Source organism: Carettochelys insculpta, chromosome 16 (assembly GCF_033958435.1).
Source record: "Carettochelys insculpta isolate YL-2023 chromosome 16, ASM3395843v1, whole genome shotgun sequence".
Taxonomy (NCBI): domain Eukaryota; kingdom Metazoa; phylum Chordata; order Testudines; family Carettochelyidae; genus Carettochelys; species Carettochelys insculpta.
In genome coordinates, this window is record NC_134152.1 from 4825584 (window position 1) to 4841732 (window position 16149).

General features: G+C 43.0%; 1 protein-coding gene across 11 annotated transcripts in view; it reads left to right on the forward strand.

Moving 5' to 3' along the window:
* NPRL3 (NPR3 like, GATOR1 complex subunit) overlaps positions 1-16149 on the forward strand; it is a 74067-nt gene that overhangs the window by 20017 nt on the left and 37901 nt on the right. For all 11 annotated transcript variants that reach the window (XR_012647810.1, XM_075011157.1, XM_075011158.1 and 8 more), the window contains 3 exons: positions 4665-4802; positions 5761-5917; positions 15759-15865. Coding sequence is in view for 10 of the 11 variants with exons in the window: in XM_075011157.1 (XP_074867258.1) it covers positions 4665-4802; positions 5761-5917; positions 15759-15865 (402 nt within the window). In the remaining variant the exon portion in view is untranslated. The remainder of the gene's footprint in view (positions 1-4664; positions 4803-5760; positions 5918-15758; positions 15866-16149) is intronic.

Below are 16149 nucleotides of genomic sequence, written 5' to 3' on the forward strand. Positions count from 1 at the left end.
GTCATCTTGATCTAGAGCATTGCCCAATGGACTCGATGCTATTTTGCCTAGCTTATTACAGTAAACCCTCGATTTTTACAGATGTTGATTTAGCAGACTTTGGGAACAATGGACATCTGCCATCCGCCCCCTGTTGTTCACCAAGTCTGCTTAATTAGGGCCTGTGAAATCCAAAATCCTGCATACCCCAGACCCCCAAAAAAGTAAGGTGATTTACCTGAGCTACTGGAGCTGCAGCGGCTGAACCCTCCATTGTGGTTTTGACTGCTGCCACTGGAGACGCCATACACTCCTCCCACTGGGGTGGAGCACATATGTGGCAGATGGCACTTGTATATGCGCTCCACCACTGGTAGGAGGAATGCGTGGCAGCTCCTCCGGCGGTCTGTTGGGCCAGATGATCTAGCCCCATGCATCAGTGGGCTCTGGCGGTTCCAGTTGTGTGGTGGCAGCGCCACTCCAGTGGTGGCAGCTCCATCCTCATGTGGTGGCAGGCCCCGATGGCTCCAGTTGCGCGGTGGTGGGCTGCAGTGGCAGGCTCTGGTGGCTTCTCCAATGGTGGCCGCTCTGGAGAGTTGATGGCATTTTTTTGTGGGGAGTGGGGAGCCTGGCGGGGAGTGAGAGGGGGTGCGTCATATTTAACAGACTTTTGGTTTTAATGGACAGCTCTTTCCCGGATTAGTCTGCTGAACTGGGGGTATACTGTAATAATTTGAAGGTGTTACCAGAGACTGTCCTAGTTAAAGCTGGAATGAATTTATTTGATGGTTTTCTCGCCAAGTGGTGTTGTTTGCTTTTATATCTTCAGAGCCTGCTTCTGTGGCAGTTTGTCAGCATTGCTGTCTGTTTTATTAGTCTGAGGTGGACATAGGAATTAACTAGTTATAAAGCTTGTAAGCAGCCAAGTGTTTTCTTAATTATATATAAATTTTTGGCACTTTCTCCTGGGCAAAGCAGCATGATGTTCTAGATAGGGCGCATAGAGCTGCAAATTGGGTTCTGTTTTTGGTTTTGCTAACGACTCACTTGGCCGAATCACTAAAGCAAGTCAGAAGCATCTGCTCATTTTTGGATGCCCAGTTTGAAAATCTTGAACCTGATTTTTCAGCAGTGCCAAACCTCTGAGGGTAGACCTACACTAGAGAACAGAGTTGATCTCACATACACAATACTAGCTATGCAATTAGTGTAGCTAGAATTGACTTATAAGAATTGACTTTCTCACCTAGTGTAGTATAGGGCTCTTCAGGTTCATGCTGATGTCCTTTATTCCATGCAATAGCATGGAGTACCAGGATCTGTGGCTGAGCCCGGAGAGATCAAATTTGCTGCGTCTAAACTCTGAAAGATCGAGGTGCCTGCACTGATCTTTGGGTAAGTATAGATTCATCCTGAGTTTACTTAAATTGGAGCTGTGGTTCTGTAATGCAGGGGAATGCAAGTGTTTCAAAGTATTTTCCTACAAGATAGTCCCTACTAGATGGCACTGGGGTACTTCAGGCCAGATCTGACAAGTTTCTGGTGCATTATTCTGTGTCATGAGGGCTGTGTCTACACTAGCCCAAAACTTCGAAATGGCCATTTGCATGGCCATTTCGAAGTTTACTAATGAAGCACTGAAATACATATTCAGTGCTTCATTAGCATGCGGGCGGTCGCGGCACTTCGAAATTGATGTGGCTCGCCGCTGCGCGGCTCGTCCTGACAGGGCTACTTCGAAGTCCCCTTATTCCCATCTGCTAATAAATCAAGATTGAGATTCAGATCACTAAAGAGTTAGGTCAGCTCTGCCTTATGTCAGTCCAGTTATATCAGTGTACATACTGGAGTCTTGCTCCTGCTGATGGTGTAAAAGGGAATTTACAACATGATAACTCCGCCTCCAGTAGAGGTGTAGGGCTTATGTTGGTGTACTTAGGGCAATGCAGTGTCTATGCAGATTACTTACATTCACTGTCATTCTTGTCAATTTTATGGCTGCAGCATGGAAATTGACAAGAAAGCAGCTCACAGCTTGAGCTGTCTCCTTCAGGTGGTCGTGGGGGCTCCAGTTAGAGCCTGGTGGGTTCCTGGCTTCCCACTCCCAGGTGGGCTGCCCACCTGGGTTCTCTGTGTGAATCCAGGCTACCCCCAGGGGTCCTAGCACCTTGCTCGCAGCCAGGCTAACACATGGGCTCCCCATTTCCTGCTCAGTTCACATCTGCCAAATGAGAACAAAGGATTTGAATAGTGTTTCCCACCTCACAGGAGAGTGCTCTAACCATTGCACTGAAGCCGTTCTAAGGTAGATAAATATACAGCCATTGAAGCAGGGAGACTAGACCCTAAGTCCACTGTGCTAGGGGGTGCCCTGTTCACTGGATGACGGTGTGTCTCTCTCATTCTCATTAACTCTTTCAAGATCCCAGATCTCATTCTCATCATACGCACCTTATTTGCTTAAGCCACCTGACTCTGGACAGCTGATTTTGGTTCACGGATCACTAAGCAGAAATAGGTACCTCACTCTAATCCAGACTTAGGTGCCTGTTTCTGACAAAAGAGTGGTGCTTAGCACACATCCCTCTTGTTGGCATTTCCTGTTGGCTAGCTAAGGTGGCCTGACTTGAATGCTGGCTCTTGTGGATGGCATCCTTATGTGTCGGGGTCTCTCTGTTGTTCAGATAACCTAAGCACTTAATTCATCTTTGTTTGTTTAGGCGCCTAACAATTATATGCTGTGACTCTGCTTTCCAGTGTCTTAAGTTCCTTCATGGATCCCACCTCTAATAATTCCTTCTGTGCAGTCCACTTTTATTTTCGTATTTCCTTTCAGGATTGTAAATAGTGTGAGTGAATATTATATCCAGAAAACTGTTTGTGCTATTATTTTAAAAGTTCACTCTTCATGGCATCTTTCCAAATGTATGTCAGTTATGGTTGAATCTGCTGGATCTTCCTTAGCCAGGATAAACAAGTGTGTTTTAAATTTCATCCTTTAAGTCCAAGAAAAGCCAGGGAGCTTGCAGTACTGTGGTGTAACTGTGGATGCTCTTTGAAGGTTTCTGGCTCCTGACTGGATGTGGGATTGAGAAGTGTGTGAGCGTGGCTTCCAACTCTTAGTGGCTTCCATATGAAATTTGCTCAATTTACAAGTAATGGATATTTCTATCTACCAGCTCTTTTATTGCAGCCTAGGATCTGAGAGTAAAGCTGTGGTCTTTCTCCAGCTCATATAATTCCCAGTAAAAATGATTCTGTACTGAGATCTTAGCTAAAGTGTTTGATGGTGTACAACAGAGAACAGATTCCTGTTTGCTCCATGTTTGCTGTGTCAGGGGTGGCAAGTACCTGCATCCTAGCTAAATCTGCAACATGGCTTCAGTTTAAAGCTCACATCTCAGACTTCTCTAAACACTACATTTAGTCAGATAAACTTGAAAATTATGTGAATTCATGGCCTGGGGTGGAAAATTTTTAGTGTTTGTCTTGGCATATGTGGTAATTAGCTTGGTCAGTTTTGAGACCTTTGTTGTTGCGTATATTTGGAATACAGCTTGTCAAAAATCATTGTTATATAGATCCTTTTTTAAAATATTGTGCTGTGCATTTTTAAACGAAAGTGCAGTCCGGGGAGAATTGGAAAGGGCGGGGGGCTTGAATGACCGTGGTAGTTCTGAATCCACATAGTCCCTGCAGCTAGAGACAGTGTTTCAGGACTTCATGTCCTGAAGTGATTTTTTTCAGGTTCTGTTTTTGAAATTGTTTAATACAAATGCTGATGCCAGCTGGTGTGGCTGGAGCATAAATTTATTTTTAATATAATCAGCCAGTAAACCTACATAGTGAGAAATGTCTTTTTGAACAGACATGGTTTTTAATACAGAGAGGGTAGGGTGTTTTATATTTGGGTGATGGAAGAATTCGTGAATGCCATAAAGATGTGGAGTAAAAATGCTACCCCAAACTACCTGCTTGATGTGTCATGCTTTCCAGAGGTATTTCAATAAAATGTACTTAAAGCTGCTTCCCAGCCAAACCCTGGGAACAGACTTGATTATCATTCCTGAAGTGCATATCCTCTCCACTGTAATCATGCTCTCTTGGGTAAGCTTAAAAGTTTAGCTTTAGCCACTGTGACTTCCTAGAATGAAGGAACTATTTAACAGCAACTTTCATGATTCCTGTGACAAGCAGGAGCAAGTCGGTGGGAAACAAATGCCTACTGTGCAGTATGGGGTCTTCCTTCCCTCTTTATCGTGCAGTAAAATGATGAGGGAAACATTAGGCTTAATTCACCGTTGCCCTGGTTGCCTCCATTACCAACCCTACTTCTCCTGGGAATATCCTACATAGGACCTCTGCAGTGCATTTACAGGAGATCCTCCTCCTTCACTGGTGCATTGGTGTGAGGCGAGGGCTAGCTGGAGATGGGGAGTGAGAGTGGTTGTGGTACTCTTCTGATTCTGTGACTCTGCAATAGCCAATAAGAAGCAAATTAAAACTGCCCTTATAGAGTGCAGTCAAATTGGTCCCTGGCAGCCACTGAGAGGAGGGAGGAAGAGTCTCTTTCCTCTCTTGTTCTGGCATCAGCACAGGTGAATTGGGCCCATTGCTGTTACTCAGCAGAGAGGGAGCAAATACTGTATTTATTTTATTTTATTTTATTTTTTTCCCTATTTAAGTCTTTGTACTACAGGGGTGGTAAGACTGCACATCAACAACTGGCTTGAAGTGAGTTTCTGTCTGCCTCATAAAATCCATTATGTTGCAACAAGCTTTATACCTCCTGAAGCAATTGAAAGAAGCCTGAAATCTATTAGGTAAATATACCCTGTTCTTTAGTGCTAGCATGTTCTTGTGCCTCTCTGACACTCTACCATTTAACTTCTCACCCTTTGTTTTGGTTGATTCAAATACTCTACAGCCTATCTTAATGAAAAATGTTACAGCAAGTAATGAAGATGGAGTTTTTTTTCACTGTGCTCCCAAATCTGGGAATTTGTGACTGAACTGTGTTTTTGTGATGTGAAAGTTATAGCCATTTTGGCTCTCTGAGTGGTGGCAATGAGCTGAAACCAATCTCTGTGCCCCCAGACTAGTCTCTTGTGCCTAATTTTCTCCCCAGGTATTTGTGGCACTGTTGTTGACTGAAGGTTTTAAAGTAATGTGGCAGCTAGCATCTGCTTTGTTTAGCGTTAGAAGCTCTTGTCTTAGAGGTTATTGCAAGATATTCAGCATTTAAAATGCCATCCTTACAAGCAAACACTTTGTTTTAACCATATTCACATTGACATGGTTTCTTGTCCATATCACAGTTCTATGAAGTATCTAAGTACAGATGGGTTGGTATTTCCCATAGCTTTTGTGCCATTGTTTCCTGCTGTTTTATGGCATTTTAACCACAAGAGTTGCCTGTTGTGTTACTTTTATTTTTAGTGCCAAGTTCTGATCAGCAAGGCACAGTAAGCTGTGCACATTATATCCTTGCTTCCTTGGGAGCACAGTCTGTCCACCTGTTTGGCTAGGCTAATAGACAGCCATCTTTACTTCCAGCTTTTAGGTTTTCCACATTGTGGTGGAGGCGTGACTCCTTCTGACAGGAGGCAGGTAGTGTTTCATAGCATAAGTAATAACGAATGGACTGTGAACATAGACCTGAGCTATAGCTATCACAGTGTCAGATGCTCTTTTGCCAGTAGCTCCAATTCAGTGCTATAGTGAGGGGCAGCTCATCCTTCAAGAGTGAAGAAATTACAGATGACAGTGTTCTTTCTGCAGGCCTTACCATGCCTTATTACTGCTGAATGATGAGAAATCTTTGCTTAATGAGCTTCCATTGGACTGTTCCCCTGCCCTTGTGAGAGTGATTAAAACTACCTCTGCTGTGAAGAATCTGCAACAGCTGGCTCAGGATGCTGACCTGGCGTTACTACAGGTATGAGGAACTGACAGTTTTAAGTGACACTGTTTCAATTCATTAGGCATTTTCATTTTTAGCGTCAGTGGTGTTTCTACAGTATCCTTCTATGTTGGGATATTGTTCCTTTACATTTGCATAGAGCCTATGGCTATGCTATCACAGAAAATTGATTTAAGGTACACAACTCCTTACCCCAGCCCGCCAAAAATATGTGATGGTGCAGGGGAAAAGGGTCTTACTGAGTGGGGTGGGGACTTGGGGAAGGGGCAGTGCAGATCTCAAGTTTCCCTTAAATTCCAGAAGTGATCTAGGGCAGTGGTTATCAACCAGTGTGCCCCGGCATACTGGGGTGCCATGAGAACTGTCCAGGTGTGCCATGATGTTTCATCAGTTTCCCTGCAGGATGGCTCTTGGCAAAGCCACTGTGAGGGGAAATGACAACCCTGAAGGACCTTGTTTGTGTAGGGAGGCAATTGAAGTGCTGTGTCCTGGCCTGAACAAGCTGATGGGGAGCTCTCCCCTACCCACAACTGTGGCGGATGAGGAGTGGGGAGGGTGTGTGGGACCCTTTTGGAGTTGGGATGTGGTTTAAATGCTGTGTCCTGGCTCCAGCGTGCTGGCAGGGAGGGGAACCTGCTTTCAGTGGTTACTCATTATGCAACATCCCTAGCATGGTGTTGAACAGATTTTGAAAATGTGTCTGTGTTCACTGTTGAAGACAGTGGTGTAGTCTGTGGTGGATTTGAAACATGAATGCATTTGATCCTTGTTTTGCTTGTTGTATGCACTCTTGTGTTGTAAACATCTCTAGTAAGATGGCAACTATAGTAAATCTAAGTAAATATGATCTTTATGAGCAATCGATTCAGCTGAAAAAGGTGGGTATACCGTGGAATTGTCTCATTGAAGTGTGCCGTGTTACTGAAAAGGTTGGGGACCACTGATCTAGGGCACTGAAAAAGCTGGAGACTGTTGGTTTGAAAGGTAAAACACAGCAGTGGGTGGGACACACAAATGGGCTGGAGAGTAACAGAGAGGGAGTTGTGCTAGTCCATATACTATCAAAACAAAAAAACAGTCAAATAGCACTTTAAAGACTAACAAAATAATTTATTAGGTGAGATTTCGTGGGACAGACTCACTTCTTCAGAGCATAGCCATACCAGAACAGACCTAATAAATTATTTTGTTAGTCTTTAAAGTGCTACTTGACTGCTTTTTTGTTTTAAATGGGCTGGAGGTAAGGGCGGACAGTATAACAAGGTCCCATTTAGCATTACTCATTTCAGTTTAGTGTCATGGCTCAGTGGTGGCCTGGAATGCCCAGCACGTGAGAAATGTTGGCTTACCTTTAAGTTATGCTGTGGGGAGGAGAGACTGTCTTATCCTTGAAACAAATACTGCAATAGTACAAAAATGACAAAGCTTATAAAATAGAAGCTGAAAAGTGTCGTCCTACCTGAGATGCTGAATTTCTAATGTGTGTCATGTTTTTCTGCTTCTCAGATCTTGAGGGAATCTGACTTCACTGATTCACAGCAAAATCTGTATTGGTAAAATCACACAAAAGACTAGATTTCACATCTGTGATGCTTTTTTCATGACTGAATTTGGTAGGCCCCTGATGATAACCTGTATCTTTTCTGTGACACAGTAATTCATTTTTCTTATTCAAGAAAGCTACTTTCCCCCAACTTTATTAGAAATGAATATAAACCAACGTCTGATGCATTCCATCATTTTGTCAAAATCACCTTCTCTTGACAAATTTTTGTCCACGCCATTCTGTTTGGTTTTATCTTCTTGCAGAAATCTGTGATAACAGACACAATGTCAGTGAACTCATGCATAAATTAGCTTATACGCAGTTAACTATGCCTACGAAAGACAGGACCTGCTTTTTGGTCTGGGTCACAGGACCATTAATAGTAGCTTTTACTTACAAGGGGTCAGGTGATATTTGGTCACCCCCTCACCCTGTATCCTAAATGAGGAATATTTGCTGTTCCTGTTTTACATGCAAAAGCCTTCAAAGTAAGATCTGCTCCTTTTTGAGTTTTCAAAGTACAGCCCTCAATATATCTTGTGAGGTGACAATGAGTAGCTGAACATCAGTGTACTATCATGTGAAGTCTTACAATGTTTTACACTTGGTTGACAGGCCTCTGAAAAGTGGCCCTTGCATTAGTTAATCCAAAAGATAACATTTGAATTCATGAAGTTCATATCTGCATCAGGAAGAAAAGTAGATTTCTTCTGTGCATTGTTGTCCGAAGGAATCTGCCAGTACCCTTTTACCCGATTGGTGGTGCTAAGGGAGATTTTGAACAAAGCAAAATATAACATTTAATCAATTCTGGTCCTATGATAGGCATCAGAAACTGACGGTATGAAGTTTTCAATAATCGCACACAACCTTAGTCTTGTCTTTTCTTAGGAAACAAAGGAAATGTCTAGGAGATGCCAGAGTTTTTTTAATTACAGCAGTCCTTTGAGTTATGCAAGGTTGCATTCCCATGCACTCTTGCATAACTTGAATTTTGCATAAATGGGGGAGCAGCTTTTTCCCCCTGCAGAGGTCATGTTCTGCAGCTGGGAAAGCAGCAGGAGCACCTGGAGCTCCTTTCGAAAAGTAAGTCAGGGGTTAGGGAGGGTTAAACCTGGCGGTGGGTTGGGGCTGTGGGGTGAGCTGGGGCCACACAGCCCTTTGGGGGTGGGTGAGCCAGAGCTGGGCATGAGGGGGAGGGGCTAACCTGGGCAGGCGGGGGTGGTGGTGTTTGAACCAGGGCTGCACATGGGGGAGGTGGGTGAGCCAGAGCTGCATGCAGGGGGTGGGGGACGAGTGTCAGTGAGCCGGAGACAGGGGGAGTGGGATTTTGAGTTGTGCTTAACTTGCGTTAATGTGAGTTAAGCTCAACTCAAAATTGTGCATTTAATGGGATTACTGTACTCTCATATCCTCGCTACTCTGTGTTGCTTTATGAATTTGGTCATGCACTTTCCCAGTGGTTTGGTTGACCCTGCTTGGTACTGGTTGGGGAGCCGTAGCGTGGTCAGTCTTGTGAACCATTTCGTGAGCTGTTACTGGCATGTTAGAAAATACCTGTTTGTGTCTTTTAGCCAAGATTTATGCCCTCTGTCTTTGTCTGTCTCAGCAATGATGAGTCATTGTGGCATTCAGCCACCAAATATATGAAGTCTTAGACTCCCCTTCATCACAGCAAAGAATATTCACAGCTGCATCTTTATTGTAGGAGGCTTTAACTATTTTCATGCCCTTTCTATGGGCAGTCTTTCTGTGAGGTCTTTTTACACCATACATAATTTGATTTTTCTCTCACAACAGCATGTAAGGGCTCTCCCTGGAGTTTAGCATTTTGTTCCTTATTACAGAGTGCAATATTAGTAGTATTTCCAATCCTGCATCTCAAAACAGCAGAATTTCAAGCATTCTTAACATACTTTGTTCTTTGTGTGGTCTGGCTACTTTTGAGATTAGTTTGAACCATGTCCAGCATGTCTTTTGACTTCTTTCTGAACTTTTGTACATTACTCAGTCACTGGTTCCCTTTCTGATTCAAAGCTGCCGACCAAGGAGGACCTGGTAAGATCTAGTTGTCGTCCCTAAGCCTTTTCTTGAATCGAGCAAACCCGGTGGACTCTTGGGGCACCTCCATAAAGGCAAATAGGGTAAATTTTCATCCTAAGTTGTTGCCCTTCTGTTTGATTATGTTTCCACACATAGACTTCAGTGTCTGTATGAACTTTTTTCAACCAAACTGTTTGTCTCTGGGTGACATGGAGTAGCTTTCAGCTGTTTTAAATCACACATCCTCCACAGTGCTTAGAGTAATGGGTTTGGGATGTGAAATTTTATCCACAGTCTGACAATCTCCTGAGGAAAACCTAGTTGGCTGAAAATAGTGAAGTGGGCTTTTGCTACTAAATCAACTTCTGTAATAATGCAACTGGATATCTAGGGGCATAATCCATTACTATCAAAATGTTTTCCTTTTTGGCTTGTCTGAGTCATAGGGCTAACAGTATGAGTTGGCACCCTAAGAAATGCCTCCTTGATTGCATAGAAGTGTTGCAGGAGAGCTTTGTGAGACCATACTGACCTCTTTTGGGTCCATCACTAGACCTGCAGTAGTCTCTCACCTTATTCTGAATATTTGGCCAACAAAAATCCCTTTTTTTTCTTTTTATAAGTCCCTGAGTGACCAGCAAAAGGACAATCGTGAGTTAACACCATAGTGGGGAGCCAATGTGTATAACAGGCACAAGTTTCTTGTAAAGCTCTCAGACCCTCTGTTTTTCTCTGCAGGAGCTTTCCTGTACAATCTTCCCAAAACCCTTCCTGTTCTGCTAGCTGGACTACCCCTAGAGATATCCTGCTTGTGATTTCTAAGGATAGGTCTGCTCTGCTGCAAATTCCTGCCTGCTGCAATTTTGAGCAGCTTCTTCCACTTCTCCTTCCTTGTTCCTGGAGAGACACTGTTTCCCTCTTCTAAGCTGAGTTTGGGATGGCCCCATATCCTTTAGCTGTTTTTCTGTCTTCACAGTTCCCTTCTGGGATCACTGCCTGCAGATACATACTGACATCCTTGGATAAAGCAATGCAGCATTATTTGCATTGACCCCCTGCTGGAATGTGATCCAACACACCAACTTTTAAAACGCTGTCTAGACCTTCCACTTCAGGTGCACCTCTGCCAAAGGCAGAGGGTTATATGTTTTCCAGAGGCCTAGAGTTCTACACTTTTGCTGTGCAGCATGTCAGTCTTTCTGTTCAGAGACAGCTGGGCACCAGAGTTGTCACCATAGGCATTCTTTGGCAATACTAATAAAATTAGTAGCAACCTCCCATAAAACAGATTATCTGGGGTATTCCTGGGGAATTTTGTGCTTTGGTGCATCCTGTATTTGCTACAGCAGCATTATAAGGAGATGGTGGGCCCTTTGTTTAGGTCAGTTGTTCCTCAGGTGCTCAGCAGAATTACAACTCTTTTCCTGTGAAAGGGGTCTGACAGGGGCAGGCTCCCAACCATCCTGCTTTTTGCTGGGGGGAGGCCCAACAGGGATCCCTCTTTACACTTGGCTTCTGCCCTGTTTCTGTCTCTTGTATGTAGGAATCAGGCAGATTGGCTACTTTCTGTGCAGACCCTAAATTGCTATCCCACATAGCTTCTCTGATCAGCCCTTTTCCTCATTGCCCATATTTCTCATCAAATCACACAGCATCTCTGACTTACCAGTTTTTTTGAGGGTTCTAACTTTACACTATGAACATTAGAGTAATTAGAAACTTGCAAAAGAAACCATTTGAAATTCACCATATATTAAGATTTGTCTTTACCCAAGAGCTGTGAAGTCACTATGAGGACCTGTTTTCTGGAATTCTGTGCAACTGAGAGTCTTCTGAAGTAATGCATAATCTGATTCTCTTGTATGCAGGGCACAATTTATCCCAGCTTGGACTTCCTTAGAGAGTGGGAATGCCTGGCAGCTGAGCAGGGATCTGCCCTTTCTTTACCTACAAGCTCAAATTATTCAGTCTTTCCATCTCTTCTTTTTGGGCATCCTTCTCATTGAATTCCTTAGTTCATTGGTGTTGCCTTTCTGCTGTCCTCTCCTTGACTATCAGGCCAGCTTTCTACCTCTGGTGCTCTTGGTCTTTCTCCATTTTAACCATTTCCAAGTTTTTGGGTTCACTCTGCTGACTCCAACTTCAGTAACTCTATCTCAGCGAGCTTAAATTGTGTGGCTGCCTCACTGACGGCTGTCTTTGACCTTGTCCGTGTTGGTGTAACTTTCAGCACTCTGGAATGTGAATAGCCCACACTCCCTAGTGACATAAATTGTACCAATGAAACCACTGACATAGACTGCTGTGTCAGAGAGAGAGCTTGTCAGACTGCTCCCTGGCGGAACAGTTACCATTCATTATGCGTATAGCCCTAACAGAGTACTATAACTTCCACACTGGAGGGAAACAAAGCAAATATTTGGGCTGGTGTCTCAGAACCGTAAAGGTCTTCTCTAATATGTTTCCACGCTGAAAATGGAATTATCCCCTGTACATTACACAGGTTCAGATGAATACAAACTGCTTGGAGGACAGCTTTGGCTCAGCAGAGAGTGTACTGTTGGCATCACAAACAGATTTTCTGGTTGTGCATGAAGACCACTAAACAATCAAAGTCAGTCAGGATAATTGGGCTTTTGAACCTTTTACTGATTAGAGTTGTTGGCTGGTTTGGGTAGATGATAGAGACAGATAATTCTGTGGTAGGTAGTTGTTTAGCTCAGTCCAGGGAATATATTCAAACACTCCCTGCTTCTCACAGTGAAGTGCAGCTTCTGCTTCAAAAAGCAGTATTAAAAAAAAAAAAAATCCTGACTGGACTTCTCAGCTATCCCTGATTCAAAGGAAAGTGCCTTGGAATTCCACTGTTTTTACTGTAATTGATGGTTAACGTCAGAAGTGTGTGTGAGAGTGTGAGAGTGTGGATTGTTTGAAATTGCTCTGAGCTGCTGGAAATCCCCTACTTGTCTTTGTTGTCATCAGTCACTTCACTGCAGAAACGTTAAGTGTATGTATTGAGATAGGCTGGCTTTTATTTATTTTAGGTGGTTGTTTGACAACCACTAGAGGTCAGCCACTGACTTTCTTTGTGGGCTTAGGAATACATTGGGCAGTTCATCAGTGAAATAACACACTCACCGATTTAGCAAAGGCAATACGGTATTGACCTTTTTGCCTATATTGATTAGCAGACACTGAAGAAGTGACCAAAACATTGTCACTCAGGATGTCTTGACTACACAGCTTTTAGCCACATGACTGTTGGTACTCTTGAAAAAATAAAAAATCATCTTTCACCTGGTATGACTGTGTCTATCTTTGCACTTGATCGACAAAACTTATGTTTTTCACAGGTGCTTAAAATCCATCATGAATGACAAAGTTTTGCCAAGGCAAGTGAAAGTTGCTCTGCTGCTGGCAAAGTGAAACCCCCATGTAGGGGGTGGAAATATTTTGACAAAAGTGCCAACAAAGACCATTCATACAAGCTGACATTTAGCAACAAGGTTGTGTCGACACAGCTTTGCTGTTACAAGTTGCCTATGGTAGACATATGCTATGAACAGCATTTGCTTTGCTTTGTCTACAGGGGTGCAGACAAAGAACTGTTTACTGTGGCAAGTGCTAGCATGAAGCTTTTTAAGTGCTGTGAATGATGCAAGCTTTTTCAATCAGTTAGTAGTGTAGACAGAGCCACAGAAATAATGGACCTATGCGTGAACTAATCTCTGAGCTATTCAGGTTATCAGCCTCCCAACATTAATAAAAGGCTAGTGTGTTTGTGCGTGGCATGTGCCCTGTAGGACAGTCTCTGTGTGCTGCCCCTGCCCCAGCACTATCCTCACAGCCTCCTGTTGGCTGTAAAACAGCCAATGGGAGCTGCAAAGGAAATGCTTGTGGGCGCATGCAGTGTATGAGGAGACCTATTGCCTTCCAACCACTCCAAGAGGTGAGATGCACATGCTGGTCCCAGCAGCCAACCTCTTTGAGTGGCATGTGGGGCCACAGCAGGAAGGCAACCTGCCTGAGGCTCCTGCTGGCATGTGGCTGGGAGCCAGCTATGAGAAGAGACTACACCTGACACCTCACCTACTCCTGCAGCCTAATCACCTGCCTAGGTCACAACCCCTTCCTGCGCTCTTTGCTGCACTCAAATTCCCTCCTTGAGCCTGATTCTCCTTCCCGTCCCCACCCCCACTCCCTTCCCTCAGGTCAGAACCCTCTCTTAAATCTAGACTCTTTCCCAGTCCCTGTCGCCCTCCATTAATACCTGACCACTTACCAAATTCTTGGAATGGCCATCCATTGAAAATTGCCCACTCCTGAGGTAGAGCATACAAGCTTCAGGCTCCAGTGATTGATATTCTGCTCCAAAATTAATCAGATAAGGAGGTTCTGTAAGTGTGCTTTCTTCTTCTGAAGTCTGATTTCCTTTTGAAAATCCTGGTAACACTTCTCATACGCCTGTATTCCTGTTAAGGGGGTGCCCTTCTCCACAAGTTTCTCCAAAGTCAAAATCTCTCCATGATTTTATCTAGAGCAGACTAAAGCTCATATGAAGGCTTTTTTTGTTACTGCTTCATTCAACAGTAACAGAGTGCTACTTATTTTCTGACTTTGTTCTGATGCCTATCAAATTGTTAGAGCACCTCCCACATCAGATTGGCTTCACAAATCCATGAAGCCTGTTGAGACTTCTTGCTCTTCTCTCTCTGAGCAGAGTATGCTGTCTTGAATACACTGTGTGATTACATCTCTCACAGGCCCATTCTGCACATTTTTTAAGTTTTAAGGCAGTGAACTTCTGATCTGTTTCCACTCTGGAGGTTTGTAGAATAGTCGCACACACTTCTATGCTGAGTCTCACCAATCTTTAAATTATGGCCTGTGGGCAGGAGTTGTATTTAGCTGATCAGCTGGGACCCACAGCTGGTGCTCAGCCTTTTTTTTTTTTTTTTTTTTTTTTTTTTTTTTTTTTTTTTTTTGCATTTGTGTTTGAAAATGTCAGTGATCTCAGAACTTCTTAAAATAGTCATGAGTGGATACTCTAAAAGTGATGGAGAGAATCTTGTTTCTGTCTCAGTGGCAAGTGTAGCATTAATGTCAATACTGCATCAGTAAACTAAAATTATAGTCAAGGAAATCAATACTAAGTGCTCTTCTGTAAGTGCAGGGGAAATGGCCTGTGGAGTTAGACATGACTGTTAGGGAAGAGAAGAGTTGTATCCACTAAGGACTGTTTTGTCAAAAGTGCTCAGCACCTAACAGCTGTCACTGGAAACAGTGGCAGCTTCTGGGTTCTGAGGGCTTGTGAAGGCCTATCCCTAACTCTGTAACTTTTTCTCAGTGCTTGCTCTATTTCAACTATGTAGTTCATGGGATGCACGTGGATAGGTTGCAGGTTGACATTCAGAAATGCAGTGGATGTTGCTTTCCTAAGATTGGTCCTGATTTGCTGATTCATTTGGTATTTTGTCCTTGCATAAATGCTCAAAGAATGAAAAGTATGTATCTGCTGTCCACTAGCTTTAGGATCTTCCTAAGTCTACCAGTAATTGCATTAGGCTGTGAACTAATTGAGCACTGGCTTCGGGGAAAAGCATAGTTCTTCATAATTTTGATTGCTGTTACTTTAAAACCCCTCATTAATGCTTAGAAAGATTTTTCTGTGATGTCTTATGGTGAGTGGTTACAAACAAAATGGATTAATCAAAGAATGGATTATTGATGGTCACTTTCACAATTCCAAAGTTGTTGAACTGTGATAAGTATTTCTGTGCCACTTCAAATGTTTCTTAATGAATGTATTCATATAATGTGAGCCAATTATTTTCCACTTATATTTGATTTTTAGTGTATGTGAATGAAATACCATGCATTAAATGTATTTTGAGTCAAGTATAGAGTACATGTGTAAACCATTGATGGATGAAGCAAAAAGGGTTTTGCAACTATCTAAAGAAATCACTTTGAAGCAGGAAACAAAATTTCCTTAGATATGTGAAGTCAAATCCTGGAAATGCATCATTTCTGTTGAAGCTTTGTCAGGTTCTTTGATGTGCCATATGTTACATCATTTCTCCCTAAGAGATGAGAACCAGTTATTGCCATTTAAGTGATGTGATTGTATAGTACTATCTTTCTTTGGATCAAACAGGGTTTTCCTCTCTGCATAAAGAACTCTTGCTGGCAGTTTGAAAATTGCTGTTTTTGTTTTTCTAATTACGATCTTTGGTCTTGTTCCTTTTTCTTTTTTTTTTAATGCAGGTTTTCCAGCTTGCTGCACATCTGGTTTACTGGGGAAAAGCAATTATTGTCTATCCTCTGTGTGAAAATAACGTCTATATGCTGTCCCCCAATGCCAGTGTTTGTCTGTAAGTAGACAGACCATGAGTATCTATAGTGGGACTTCTTTGAAAAATGCAAATATGGTTTCCATGGGCATCTATTTGGGCAGGGCAATTATATTTTCTGAGCTACTGAAGTTGCTGAGATATATGAACAGCATCATTTGCATGAATTTCAACAATCCTTAATGGCTGTTCAGTAACGGGATGAACACAGGAACTGGACAGCTCTTCTGTGGTAGTGACAAGTGTTCTTGTCTTCACTCACACACTTAGAGTTCCACTGTGTGTAGTAAATTTCAGGAGCAAAG